Consider the following 12,771-nt stretch of genomic DNA (forward strand, 5'->3'; position numbering starts at 1 on the left):
TCACCCTGCTTCACAGCTCCCTAATTTGTCTATATTCTATTCGACCTTCAAGTCTGAGCTTAAATGTAGGTGTTCTCAAGGAGGCCCTTCCCCACTCCTATCCAGTGTAAAGGAGACCCTTCACTTACACACTTTCAAGCACGTCCACTTACTGGCACTTTCAACAGTTGCATTCAAATAATTGTTGGTGTCATTTCCCTGGCCTTCCTTGCTCACTGCTCTCTTGTCCCCTTGCACCTAGCACTGGGCTAGGTACACAGCAGGCACCAAGAAACGTGTGAATGAATGACATGATGGGACCCGGCAGCCCGTTTGCCCCATCTTCTGCCTGGTTCTGACTGCATATGTTAGAGCTGATTTATTCTGGAGGCTACAGCACTGGGGTTTTCACACAATCCTGACTGCCCATCCATCATTTTATTTTAAGCACATTATTTCTCTGTCCAAAAAGAAAAGGAGGATACAATTAGGTCTATATGCCTCACTTGCTTAATATTTCAATTTCCCCCAGGGCACTCCCTTCAAGTGGAGATCACAGCTCATGAATATTAAGTGTCTCTTCCAACACAACATGGTCCCCAAGAAAGAGCAGAGAGCCAGCAGCTAGCAAAATGCCCCGACACCCGGCCCCCCCAGGCCTCTCTCTCCCCCCCACCTCCCCCAGCTACCTCGGCCACGACGGTGGCACAGAAACACAGCAAGGCACACGGAGGTGAGGCAGGTCTCTGGTCACTTCAAAGGCCATAAAGAAGCCCTTGTTCTTGGCTACCCGGATTCACCTGCCTTGGAGTCAGGCTGCCTTTCAAAGGCACACATCAAAGTGTGGTGTTGATTCCTCAAATTCAGGCAAGCTCCAAGCCTTTCTGAGCCTGACCCCTCCCTGAGAGTCAGGAAGCCGACCTGGACTGAGGGCTAGAATTCCTCCCTTCTGGCGTCAGAGCCCTCCTGTTTCTTTTCATTCCAGCCTGGCCTCTCTGTGGGGTAGGCCTCCCGGGTTTCTGAAGGAGGTGGCGAGTCGAGGTCCGAGGCTGGATGGCCAGCTTGATCCTAACCGGTGCTGACTCGACTTGGGGTATTTGAATGCATCCATCAGACCTCCCGGTTGAGGACTTCAGATCTTCGGTCCTGCCCCTCACGGCAGCCTTCCGCCCCACCGCCTCTCTTTCCTGCTCCTTTGTCCCCTCAGTGACTCCCTTTGACCCTGTGGGTTAAAGGAATTCCTTTCTCCTCCCCAAGCCCTCATTTCTTTTAAAATGCACAGTTTAAAAACAATAATGATCTGGGATTTAAATTCTGGAAGTCAGAGTTGAAAGGGCCCTGGGAGCTCATCTGGCTAGCCCCATCATCTGATAGCTGGGGAAGCTGAGATCAAGGCGGCAGTCACTTTGCACAAGGGACCACCGCATTTTTACCGCAGGCTCAGGACCACTCCCCGCCCACCCCCCATCCCCCGGATGGACCAGAGGCCTTTGTATCAGTCACTACTGAATGGGAGTGAGGAAGGGGAAGGGAACTTGGCAGTAACTGACATTGTCAAGTGCCCACTAACTGCCATGCATTGCGCTAAGCTAAACACCCTACTGACATGATGTCCATCTTCCTCTAAACACAACCGGGGAGTTATAATCATGCCCATTTTCCAGAGATGACACTGAGACCCAGAGAGAGGATGGGAGATGCCCAGGATGACCCAGGGAGTAATTACAAGCACTGGACGTTTGAACTCAGGCTCCTCTGTCCCTACCACATTGCCATGACAACAGGATTAAGTGTCAAAGTCCTCCTAAGCTAAAAAAACAATGTGGCTACTGTCCGTGGAGGGTGAGCTCTTAAAAATGAAAATACAGCCCAAAACACAGGAGGACCCTTTGTCGGGGGCAGGGGGTTTATGCAGTGGAATGTTTATAGGGTGATAATAACTGAAAGTTGTAGTTTTCATGACTCATGAGAAAGGCTCAGAAGGGCCTATGCATTCACTCTCACTTCCTGCTGTGCACCAAGGGCACCAAACGAGGAAGGGTGGGAAAGAGAAAGCTGTCTAGTGTTTCTTGGGAGTTCGTCCAGGTACAGGACATGGTCTTTAGAGGCAGGCAGATGGGGTCCAAAGTCTCCTTTTCGGGTCCACCTGACTGGAGTACATAGGAAAAGCCACTGAAACTCTAGGCACCTCTGTTTCCTCATTAGCAAAATGGACATATGAGTCTGAATGTGCCGAGTTGATGGGAAAGTGAGAGAAATCATTTGAGAAAAGGGTTCTCAGCACAGAAGCCGGTACAGTTGGGTGCCTACAAAACGACACGACTTCACGGTTCAGTGGACAGACCCTGCCCCAGGGGACTGTGAACCCCTCCTCTGCTATTTCTGACTGTGGGACCTTGGGCAAGTTCCTTAACCTCTCTGAACCTCAGATGATCTCTTGCAGGCACCTGGGATAATAACATCATTTATCTCCTAGGACTCCTGGATGGATTGATACAACTTCTGAATCAGCGGTATGAATAACGACAATAAGAATACAGGAGTAGCAAACACATATATAACACGTACCAGGTGCGACTGTTTAAAAATGCTTTACATATATAACCTCGTATCATCCTCACAACAATCCTAAGAGGTAGCATCTACTACTAACCCATTTTACTGATGAGAAAACTGAAGCTCACATTACAAAGTGGCTGAACCAGGCTTGTCACCCAGAATCCATGTTCTTTTTTCTTTTTTTTTTTTTTAAGATTTATTTATTTGAGGGTCGCCTGGGTGGCTCAGTCATTAAGCGTCTGCCTTCGGCTCAGGTCATGATCCCAGGGTCCTGGGATCGAGCCTCGCATCGGGCTCCCTACTCCACGGAAAGCCTGCTTCTCCCTCTCCCACTCCCCCCTGCTTGTGTTCCCTCTCTTGCTGTGTCTCTCTCTGTCAAATAAATAAATAAAATCTTAAAAAAAAAAAAGATTTATTTGAGAGGGAGAGAGAGAGAGAGCACACACGAGTGGCATGATCCCAGGGTCCTGGTATCGAGCCTCGCATCGGGCTCCCTACTCCATGGGAAGCCTGCACACACGAGTGGCAGAGGGAGAAGGAGAGAGAATCTCAAGCAGACTCCTTGCCGAAAGCAGAGCCCCACCCGGGGCTCCAACCCATGACCCTGAGATCACGACCTGAGCTGAAACCAAGGGTCGGAGGTTCAACCGACTGCGCTGCCCAGGCACCCCCCGAATCCATGTTCTTCATCACTGTCCACGCATCATCACACCTCCTGGCCTCGCTGGCAGGTGACCACCTCCACGCCTCGATCACCACGGCCACTGCCACTACCGCTAATACTTCTCTTCTTTTCAAGGCATGTCTTCATGTCAAAGGAGTCTTTATTTCAGGAAGGTCACTGGATGAAAGTTACGCTTTCCACAGAGGAAAATCTGAAGGAATGCCTGCATCCGGGAGAAGGTTTAATTTTTTTTTTTAATTTTAACTTTTTTGTAAGGTGAGAGGTGGATCATGTTATTATGATTTCACTTTGTTAGAAAGAAAAATAATAATAAATGCAACTTCCAGCAGAGCCCATTCTGCCTCCCCCTTCCACTGCCCCTCCCCCCAACCAGATGCTGTTTTCCTTTTTAGTCACTATTGCTCTAAAGTATCATTAGGACATCCACCAAGAAGACGTGGCGATTCATCTTCTTGTTTTCCTTTCCCGCCTTGGCTCGGAGCAGGCCAGGGCACCCTGACACAGGGGCCGCAAGGCTCTGTGACCCCCACCCCTCCCAGGGACAGGGCAGGGGAGGAGGACTGATCTCCCCTTCTCCCCCTCAGCTGCCTTCCAGATAACTGAGTTACTGGCCCTGGCTCTGGGACAGGCCTAGAGATGCTATGTCAGGGACCAGAGACAATGTCATGCTCACGGCAGTCCCAGCATGGTAGGAAGGAGTCGGGAAGAAGCGAGAAAAAGAGACACAGAGGAATGACAACCTGGGGGTCCATTTGCTTTGTTCTCCTAACTGTGTATCAGCATCATGTAGTATTTGAAACCCCAAAGCTTTTAAGTAAATGACACACGGAGGATGCCCCAGTGTCAGACAGGGAAAGAAGCTTCAGAGTCCTCAGCCCGATCACACTCATGTCACAGAGGGGGAAACTGAGGCTCCTGGATGCTGAGCTGCAGCCCAGGCCCCCATATCTAAACTCATCCCTGGGACCAGCCATCCTGAAGGACACAGGGTGGTAAATCAAAACCGAGCATGAGGAGTCCTCCCCAATTGCATCTCCTCTAGGGGACTGCATGTCATCTCAGAAGGTAGCTCACTTCCAGCACTGGCTTGAGATGTATCACTAGGTAGAGCCCCTTTTGGGGATGCTTCACATTTTGTCTAATTTGAGCATTACTTTCCCTCCTTCAGCTTTTATCAGCAGCCTGGCTGTGGTTTATGACTCAGTGCTATAGGAACAGAATTCCCAGTGCTGCCAAACAATGCCTCCAGCCAGTGTCTGTTGGGGTGGGGGTGGGGGTGCGCAGTGGGGAGTTATCATTTTACTGATACCACATTTTTTAACTGAAACCTAAGGCCTGGTGTATATTATGTTTTTTAAAAAGGGGGGAAAGGACAAGATAATTTTCACATTGCTGGGGATGCAGCTTGCATTGCCTAAGAGGTCTTGTGGGTGGTGTTCTTTTTAACAAGCAACTTATTATGTGCTGGGGGATAAGGGCGCTGGGGTGGGAAAGTGGGAAAGGGAAGTCCCGGGGTGTTGCGTAATAACACATTGGCACCTTGGGAATTCTTCCGGATGTGTGGGTTTCTGAAAAGTGAATGGGAATGCCACCATAAATCTGTCACCCACGCTCACACTGGTGTTACCAAACCCAGGGAAAACACTGGCCCAACTAAATGGTCGGTGACAAAAAAATAATGAAGAAGAAGAAGAGAAGGGAAGGAAGAAGAAAGGAAAGGAGGGAGGAAAGAAGGAAGGAAGGAGGGAAGGAATGGAGGGAGGGAGGAGAGAAGGAAGTCATCCATTCAGATGGGGGTCAGAGTAGTAGAGTAGAAAAATCAGGGGGTCTCTACTCAGTCTGAGATAGGATCACACTTCTACGAGCTGTGTTACCTTAGCCAGGTTAAGACATCATAACAGGTCTTAGATTCCTCATCTGGATATAAGTGTCCTCTCATAGGCTCACACTAAAGAAAGGGGCATGGGACATACATCACACCTAATGGGTGACTGTAAATGGTGGTTGTTGCTGATACTCATCCCCCACCCCCCACTCCCACACATACGCATACACTGAGATAAGTAACAGTTAATGTACTTCAAGCACATCCAACTTGCTAAGAATGGGGCCAAACCTCATAGTATCTTATGACAATAATTTTCAGTCAGGATTCTAAGTTACAATCAACAGAAACCAACTTTGGCCTACTGAAGCAAAACAAGCAAACAAACAAAATCTATTCAGAGAATACTGGATAGTTATAGAACACTCTCTGGGAGGGCTTGGAGTGCCAGGCTTGCACACTCCGAAGCCCAACTCTAAGCTCAAGATGAGGTCCCAGGACTGGTCTTGTGAAGATAGTAGAACATGGTCACTTTCACACCAATGTCACATGCTGTCACTGGTACTTTGGAAACACACAGGTTGTAGCCATCCTTATCAAAACAACTGGGGGGAAAGTGTAGCTCTTGTGCCCACGCTCAGGCTGTAAAGGGGAGTCAAGGAAGGAGACTTGGATTTCCAACTTCTGTAGAGGGCTTGGGCTCTGCCTCATTATTATTACATCAAGGAGAATTATTTCCTAAATCTAGGAAGGAGATTCAGATAAGTTTCCAAAATTATTGATAAATATCTTCCACAGTTGAGTCTCCAGACTTTTACCATTTTCTGGATGAGAACACTGACGTTTAGCTAAGGTCGCGTGTCTAAGCCATGGTGTGCGCCCAAGTCAGTATCACTCAAGCCTGTTCTCTTGGCCACTTTCTTGACAAATACAATGATGAAACCAGTCCACCTCAGCAAAGCCTCCCACACTCCAGTGCCATTTCTCTGACTCACTGAAGCTGCATGTGGTGGGAGCCAAAGACTCACTGTCTATTCTTCAGCTGTTCTTTTTTTTTTTTTTTAAAGATTTTATTTATTTATTTGAGACAGAGAGAATGAGAGACAGAGAGCTTGAGAGGGAGGAGGGTCAGAGGGAGAAGCAGACCCCCTGCCGAGCAGGGAGCCCGATGCGGGACTCGATCCCGGGACTCCAGGATCATGACCTGAGCCGAAGGCAGTCGCTTAACCAACTGAGCCACCCAGGCGCCCCTCTTCAGCTGTTCTTAAGGGAAGATGGTTTTCTAGACTCAAAGGCATGGAGTTTGTCCTTGGAATGTAGTCCTGGGAGTTGGGATCTCCGGATAGACTCCTTAATTCTTGGAATGTCCTGTGTCTCACTGAGTCTCTATAGTGGAATTCTAATTGGTGAGGGTGGGTGTGTAGCTGAGGTCATTCCTCTAACACAAACCATACTCACCATCCCAGGTAACACAGAATCTTCCCTGGACACCATCCATGCCACTGACAATTCTCTATTCCAGTCCATTAATTCACTAGACAGACTGTTCTAAAGCAGTGTGTTCCTTGTTCACCCTCAAACCCCTACAAGACCAGGAGCTACCTTTTTTTTTTTTTTTTGCAGGTAGCTCACCACTGTCTGAAGTCAGACTCTGGGTTTGCATCCTGGTTCTACCATTTAACTGCATATCCTTGGTTCACTCTCATGCCTCAGCTTCCTCTTGTGTAAAAGCAGGACCATAAAAGATTATTATGAAAATGAGAGTTTATAAATGTGGTTGGTATATCATGGAGGTTCAATAAATATCACCATCGCCAGCAGAATACTCAGGATCTAGTAGAGAACAACAGTATATCAAGTGGACCTATGACAGTCCAGATCTCGCCTTCTTGTCACCTCCCTCGCCTTCACCTCTTTCCTCTTAAGCATCTCAGTTAGCACAGTTTAAAAATCACTGATCTAGTCCAAAACAGTCATTCCGGCTAAAGTTGAGGAGGGAAGTTAGGCCCAAGGGGGTGGGGGGGTGGGGAAGGCCCGCTAGGACTGGACTCACTGTCCAGTGCTCTTTCTAAGAATCTCCCAGGCCCCACCACTGTATGCTTAAAATTCAGTTCTTTTTCTTAGAAATGGCAAACCATGTCATAACTGTCACGTCCTCTCTGCACCAGGCTCCAATAACCAAGATGATCAAAGACTTCAAATCCATGAGCCAGGGGTCAGCAAAGGTCTGTAAAAGGCCAGATTACTAATAGTTTGGGCTCTTTGGGTCATAGGGTCTCTGCTGTACCCGCTCAATAATTTGTAGCAGGAAAGCAGCCATAGATAACACGTAAAGAGTATGCTGTGTTCTGGTAAGACTTTACTTTCCAATAGAGGCAGTAGGCCAGTTCCGGCCCATGGACTGGAGTTTGCAGACCCCTTTCGTGGATGATGAGCTTCTACCTGTAGGAGGCTACCTTGTGTTTGCGTATTGCTGCATAGTGCCGAAGCTCCCCAGAATGTGGGCACCAGGGCCACCCGAGCATCTCTTTGAGGGTCCCATATCCTACTTTCACCACCACATCCTCCCTTCCTTCCAGAAGCACTTAAGTTATGTGCCACCTTAGTGTGAGTAAAATAGGTAGATATTTTCCAGCACGATCTGGGAGTGATGCTGGGTGTCACGAGGATGACGACAAAGGCAAGTAGCTCATGGGCATGGGAAATAGTCACACACCTCGGAAATAGCACAAGTCAAGTGTACATAAGGCCTTTAGAGAACACCTAACCCAATCCTTTGAGGTTTACAGCAGGTAAACTGAGGCCCAGACGAGGGAAGCAACCTGGCCAGTGTTAATGTGGCAAGTTCTTAAGCACAGTGAGGACTAGAGCCTGGTTTTCCTAATTTTCAGCCCAGGCTCCTTTCGCCACACCACCAGACTAACATCAAGTTTCTACCCAGGACCATGCGCAAATCAACAGAGCAAAGAAAACAGCCTTCTGTCATCTAAAAACCCAAGGTCCTGCCTGGAAATTCCCCTTCTGCCTTTCCTTCCTCCACGTATTCCTTTCTTCCATCCACAGTTAGCTGTGGGACACCTCTCATTGTGTTGCTGAGCCCCTACTTGTTGGCAAGGAGACAGTAGGTGCTCAATCCATGTGTGCTGAGAATGGACTAAGGGTGAATGATACATACGTGGTGAAGAGCTCACAGTGCTCACAATCTCCCTGGAGAAAGAAGGTCTAAATATGTCCCTGTAATGCACTGCGAATGGAAGGACCCGATGACATTTCCTTCCCTTTCGTCTTCCTAGAAAATTGCCTTTCAGTGTGAAATCTTCCCACCAATGTTTTCATCCCCTCAGTAGCTGCCCCTTCTCTCTTCAGATAGAGCACCTCTGTCTTTTGTACTTGCAAATGAATTGTGATTAGTTTTCACCTCCAGCCCAGGGGATTAGCCGGGGGACCTTTGATCTTCAGGTATCGATTTGCATCTTAAAGGAAGTATGATCTCATCTGAGCCAGCTCAAAATTCCATCCCTGCCCCCCAACCCCTGTCTGTTTACCAGCCCTGGGCTGGCCAGGGCCTCCCAAGTGGGGCTGTAACAACAAGATCAGCCAGACTCCTAGAGGAGCCAGAGGAACACAAATTTCCCAACTGACTCAGTAAAGGTGGGAAAAGGACGTTTGCTTTCTAAACACAAGCTGGTCTGCTCTTCCTCCACCCTCGCGTCAGAGAGACGGCCCGACGTTCTGAGTGTGCAAAGGGAACTACTGGGGTTCCCAGATCTTGGCTGGAGGTTGTGCAGCAGAAGGAGCTCGGCGTGTGCTTAACAATCAGACAGAGTCAGGTTCAAGCCCTGGTTCTGTCTCCAATCACTTCTAACCCATGAGATTCTGGACCACTTTCATCATTTCTCTGGTTTGTGAAAGTGAGAATACAAGCCTTTAAAAATCTATACTAATCACCCTCCTGGAGAGCTGGTGCGAAGAAGAGCAAGGAAGAAGCCGGCTTGAAAACGAATTACCAGCAGCCTCTGCTGTGATGCACGGGAGGGGAATGTAAGCTCTGTGAGGGCAGGAGCATTTGCCTGTTTTCCTTTGCTTCCCATTGCTGTATTTCCCGGTGCCTCAAACAGGGTCTGGCCCACAGGAGGCAATCCGTCAATATTTGTAATACAAAGGAATAAATCATCATTAGTCCTCACTACTGCTGTTACTGGCCTGACACTATCCCGCAGGGTCCCCTTCTCCAGCTAGGCCCCAAGAAATGACACACACTTACCAACACAATTGAAGGAGTCTTCCTGTCGGCAAAAGAGGGAGCAGCCATCACCACTGAGCTTATTCATGTCATCACATTCTTCACCTCGGCTTCTGCAGACCGGGAACAGAAGAGAGATCTGTCAGAGAGAGCAGCTTCAGAACCACAGCTGGCCACGGGAAAGCCCTCCCCAGGCCATCAGCTTTCCAAGAGGCCTCAGGCAAGTCCCTTACCCCCAGTGTCCATCTCTTCTTCTTCCAAATGAGATGCCTATTACTTTCCCTTATTTTGTGCTTCCCACAACGAAGCTGAGTTCCTGCCTCCAAACCTGTTCTCCGAAATCTTGTCGGTTGGGTCAGATGGGAGAAAGGAATGGATGAAGGGATGAAGGAACCGACCTTGCTCCCCTGTGTCTGGGAGATCTTGCTGCCATTTTAAAATGGTGGATTTGAAGGAAATTTCTGAGCTTCTGAAATATAAATTCTGTTCTTCACTATGCCCTACCTTACCCTCCTTCTTGTTCCCTACCCGCCCGCCCCCCAACCGTGAACTTAGAAATAAAGACTTTTTTTTTCCCCCCAGTCACATGCTTGGGCCTGGTCTTCCTTTCACTAGAAAGTATTGTTCTCTCCATCCAGTGCATCATTTCATGTGGTGAGAAACTCTAAGGCCCGTGGGAACTATGCTGCTAGGAAATAAAAGTGTCTCCTCTTGTTTGTTCATTTTGTTTTGTTTTGTTAGGAATTATTTCTATCACCTCAGGGTGGTTCGGCAGAGGTTGGGATGGACAGATACTGAGCAATGCTCTCTGAATTGGACCGAGGAGATGAGGAAGAGGAGAAAGAGCTGAAAGACTGAGTGGATTATCCCAACCTGGAAAATTCTCATCCTTTGAGAAACAGAAAACATGGGTTTAGATCCTCTTTTTCCAAACCAGCTGCGTGATCTCAGACAAGTCTCCTAATCTCGATTGGACCATTTAAATCAATAAAGACTAAAAATAATTTAAAATTCCATTCCTTAGTCACAACTGCCACATTTCAAGCCTCGATAGCTGTATGTGGTATGTAGCTAGTGGCCACCGGACAGAAGAGCACGGAATATATTTCCATCACTGCAGAAGAATCCACTGGACCGTGCTATTCCAGAGGCCAAGTGTCCGTGTTCCCACAGATTCAGATGGAAATAACTATACCCCTCCTTAGAGCTGGCACAAGAATTGAATGGAACTTTACGTGGCTGGCACGGTGCATGATAGATAATAGATGCTCAGGGAATCAAGGTTCCCATCCCACTCAGTCCCGGGAGGTCTCTGCAGACTGTGTATCAGCTGTCCCTCCCTCCCCAGAGACCATCTGGGACCTGTCAAAGCATGGAAGAGGCCTCAGACTTTTCCTTTCACTCAGGCAGTTAACACTGGACAATGTTTGTTGCTTTTAGGAGGTGTTCGAGTAGCAGGATGGTGCTTTGCAATCAATCCTTATGATGGCTGGGCCATTGCATGGATTTCTGAAGAGCCTCTCAAGTTCTCTCCTGTCTGCAAATGCATGGGCCGAGGAGAAGAGAGATCCATATTCCAAGCTGGGCCCATATTTCCAATCTCTGCCAGTGAATCTCGAGAGCTGGAAATTGGTGATAGCCTTGTGTTACTTAGCTATCTCATGCATTATCTAGGGAGAGATTTTCTTTTTTTTTAACCTGGGCTGGTTTCCCAAAGCCACAAAGAACTCATCTAACCCACCTTCCCTCACCACCCAAACAGTATGTTCTATTGGTTTAAGCAAAACATTAGTGTCACCACAAATATCTTCTAGGCATGGCAGATCTATCATTACATAGAGAGCTTCTTATACCTTCTTTGACCTCCCAAGCTGGAGTGGGTGTCCGTCTTCTCTGTGTCCAAAGACACCAGGCTCCATCTATCCTAGCACTTGTCAAACTGACCACCTTTGCGTTTACCTGACAGTCCCCCATACTGGGCTTTCCGATGTCAAAGGAAATGACAGTGTTTGTCATCCTAGCTCCGCAATGCCTGCCATAGTGCCTGGGATACAGCAGAGAGCACGTAGCTACTCCCTCACTTACTAGTGTTGCGGGCCTGTTGGTGACACAGCAAGGCGACGGTGGATCCAAATGCGAACATGGGCTGTGGGTTCGCATCTTGGTTCTGCTCTTTACTGGATGTGTAAACTTGAGAAAGCCATGTTAGTCTTTGTACATCATACTCTGTGAAGTATGGTAATAGAACCTATTTTATATGGTTGGACCCAAGGAGATAATGGTGTAGCCCAATGCTTGTGCATAGTGGAGGCTCAATAAATATTTATGAATATTATCATTATATTCATCCAATGCTTTCATCCATTGGGGCCTCATTAAGTGTTGAGCCTATCTCAGTATCTTTGTAAATTCCCTTAAATATATATAGTGATTCAGCACATATCATCCCATGAAAATTAGCTAAGATGACATTACTCCTTTTCCTCAAAGTTTTTGTTTGTTTGTTTTTGCCTAGGGAACCATCCATTAGCTGCATTTGGTTTTCTACAAAGCATGTCAACAACTATTTGGTAACTTAAGTGATATCTGTGTAGGATACCAATTTTAGATAAAATACTAAAAAACTTTATTGAAAACACTACTTATATTAATAATAATAAAATAAATAATAATAATAAAACAAAATTAATAATAATAGTTTTAGATCAGCAAGAAGAATGACACTGTTTGCAGTGTTTTACCAATGCATCTATATCTAGCTCCAAATGGACAGACTGAGTTGTAGGTCAGGTTCCACATCTGGTGAGATTCTTTTTTTTATTCTTTGTGCTAAATTAGAAAATCCCAAATCACAATTATGGGTTGTCAGCTATGACCGCAAGCGTTTCCTGGATATTCTGGATACGCAGCTCAATCTTGGGCCCACAAAGGATGGGGCACTCTCCCTGGAGACTGCCTTGCTCAGTTGCTCAGTATTCCATTAGACAACAGCTGTGTCAAGAGCCAGAAGTTGATGTCTTAATGTGGGAAAGAATGGTGAATGGCTTCCCTTTCCCCAATTGTGTTATATTAAGCACTGGAAACTGTGTCTTCATGTTTGGTTGCTGCATTTGGAGAGGATTTTAAAAGCACACAATAGCACACCATGAGCTTCCTTCTCCGACACATGAGGAGCTTTCTCTTCTACGCTTGACAAGTCAAATTCTTGGCAATCAGGTGGTTTTCACCATAATCCCACACTTAAAAGTCCTTATACAATCTCCTTGATATTAAAATCTTGACAACTCAGCTTCGAAATTATAGTTGCAGGACATTTAAGACATGAATGCATACCCCCAAGATACGTCACCTCAGCAAGCTTCTTGAAATCGTGCAAATAATCATGACTGGCCTTGCTAGTGTTAACATTTAAAAAAAAAGTCCTTTCTTATCCCCAAAACTTGAATTAGTACCTTTCTTGTAACAGCTCATATGCTTCAG

At 47.0% G+C, this 12,771-nt stretch overlaps 1 protein-coding gene across 1 annotated transcript in view; it reads right to left on the reverse strand.

Moving 5' to 3' along the window:
* Nucleotides 1–12,771, reverse strand: part of PAPPA (pappalysin 1) — a 240,175-nt gene that overhangs the window by 117,725 nt on the left and 109,679 nt on the right. Inside the window, exon 10 of the mRNA XM_035016597.1 lies at nt 9,313–9,404. Within this exon, the coding sequence (XP_034872488.1) occupies nt 9,313–9,404 (92 nt within the window). The remainder of the gene's footprint in view (nt 1–9,312; nt 9,405–12,771) is intronic.

The sequence above is a fragment of the Mirounga leonina genome, unplaced genomic scaffold (assembly GCF_011800145.1).
Source record: "Mirounga leonina isolate KUSES-001 unplaced genomic scaffold, KU_Mleo_1.0 Mir_170, whole genome shotgun sequence".
Taxonomy (NCBI): Eukaryota; Metazoa; Chordata; class Mammalia; order Carnivora; family Phocidae; genus Mirounga; species Mirounga leonina.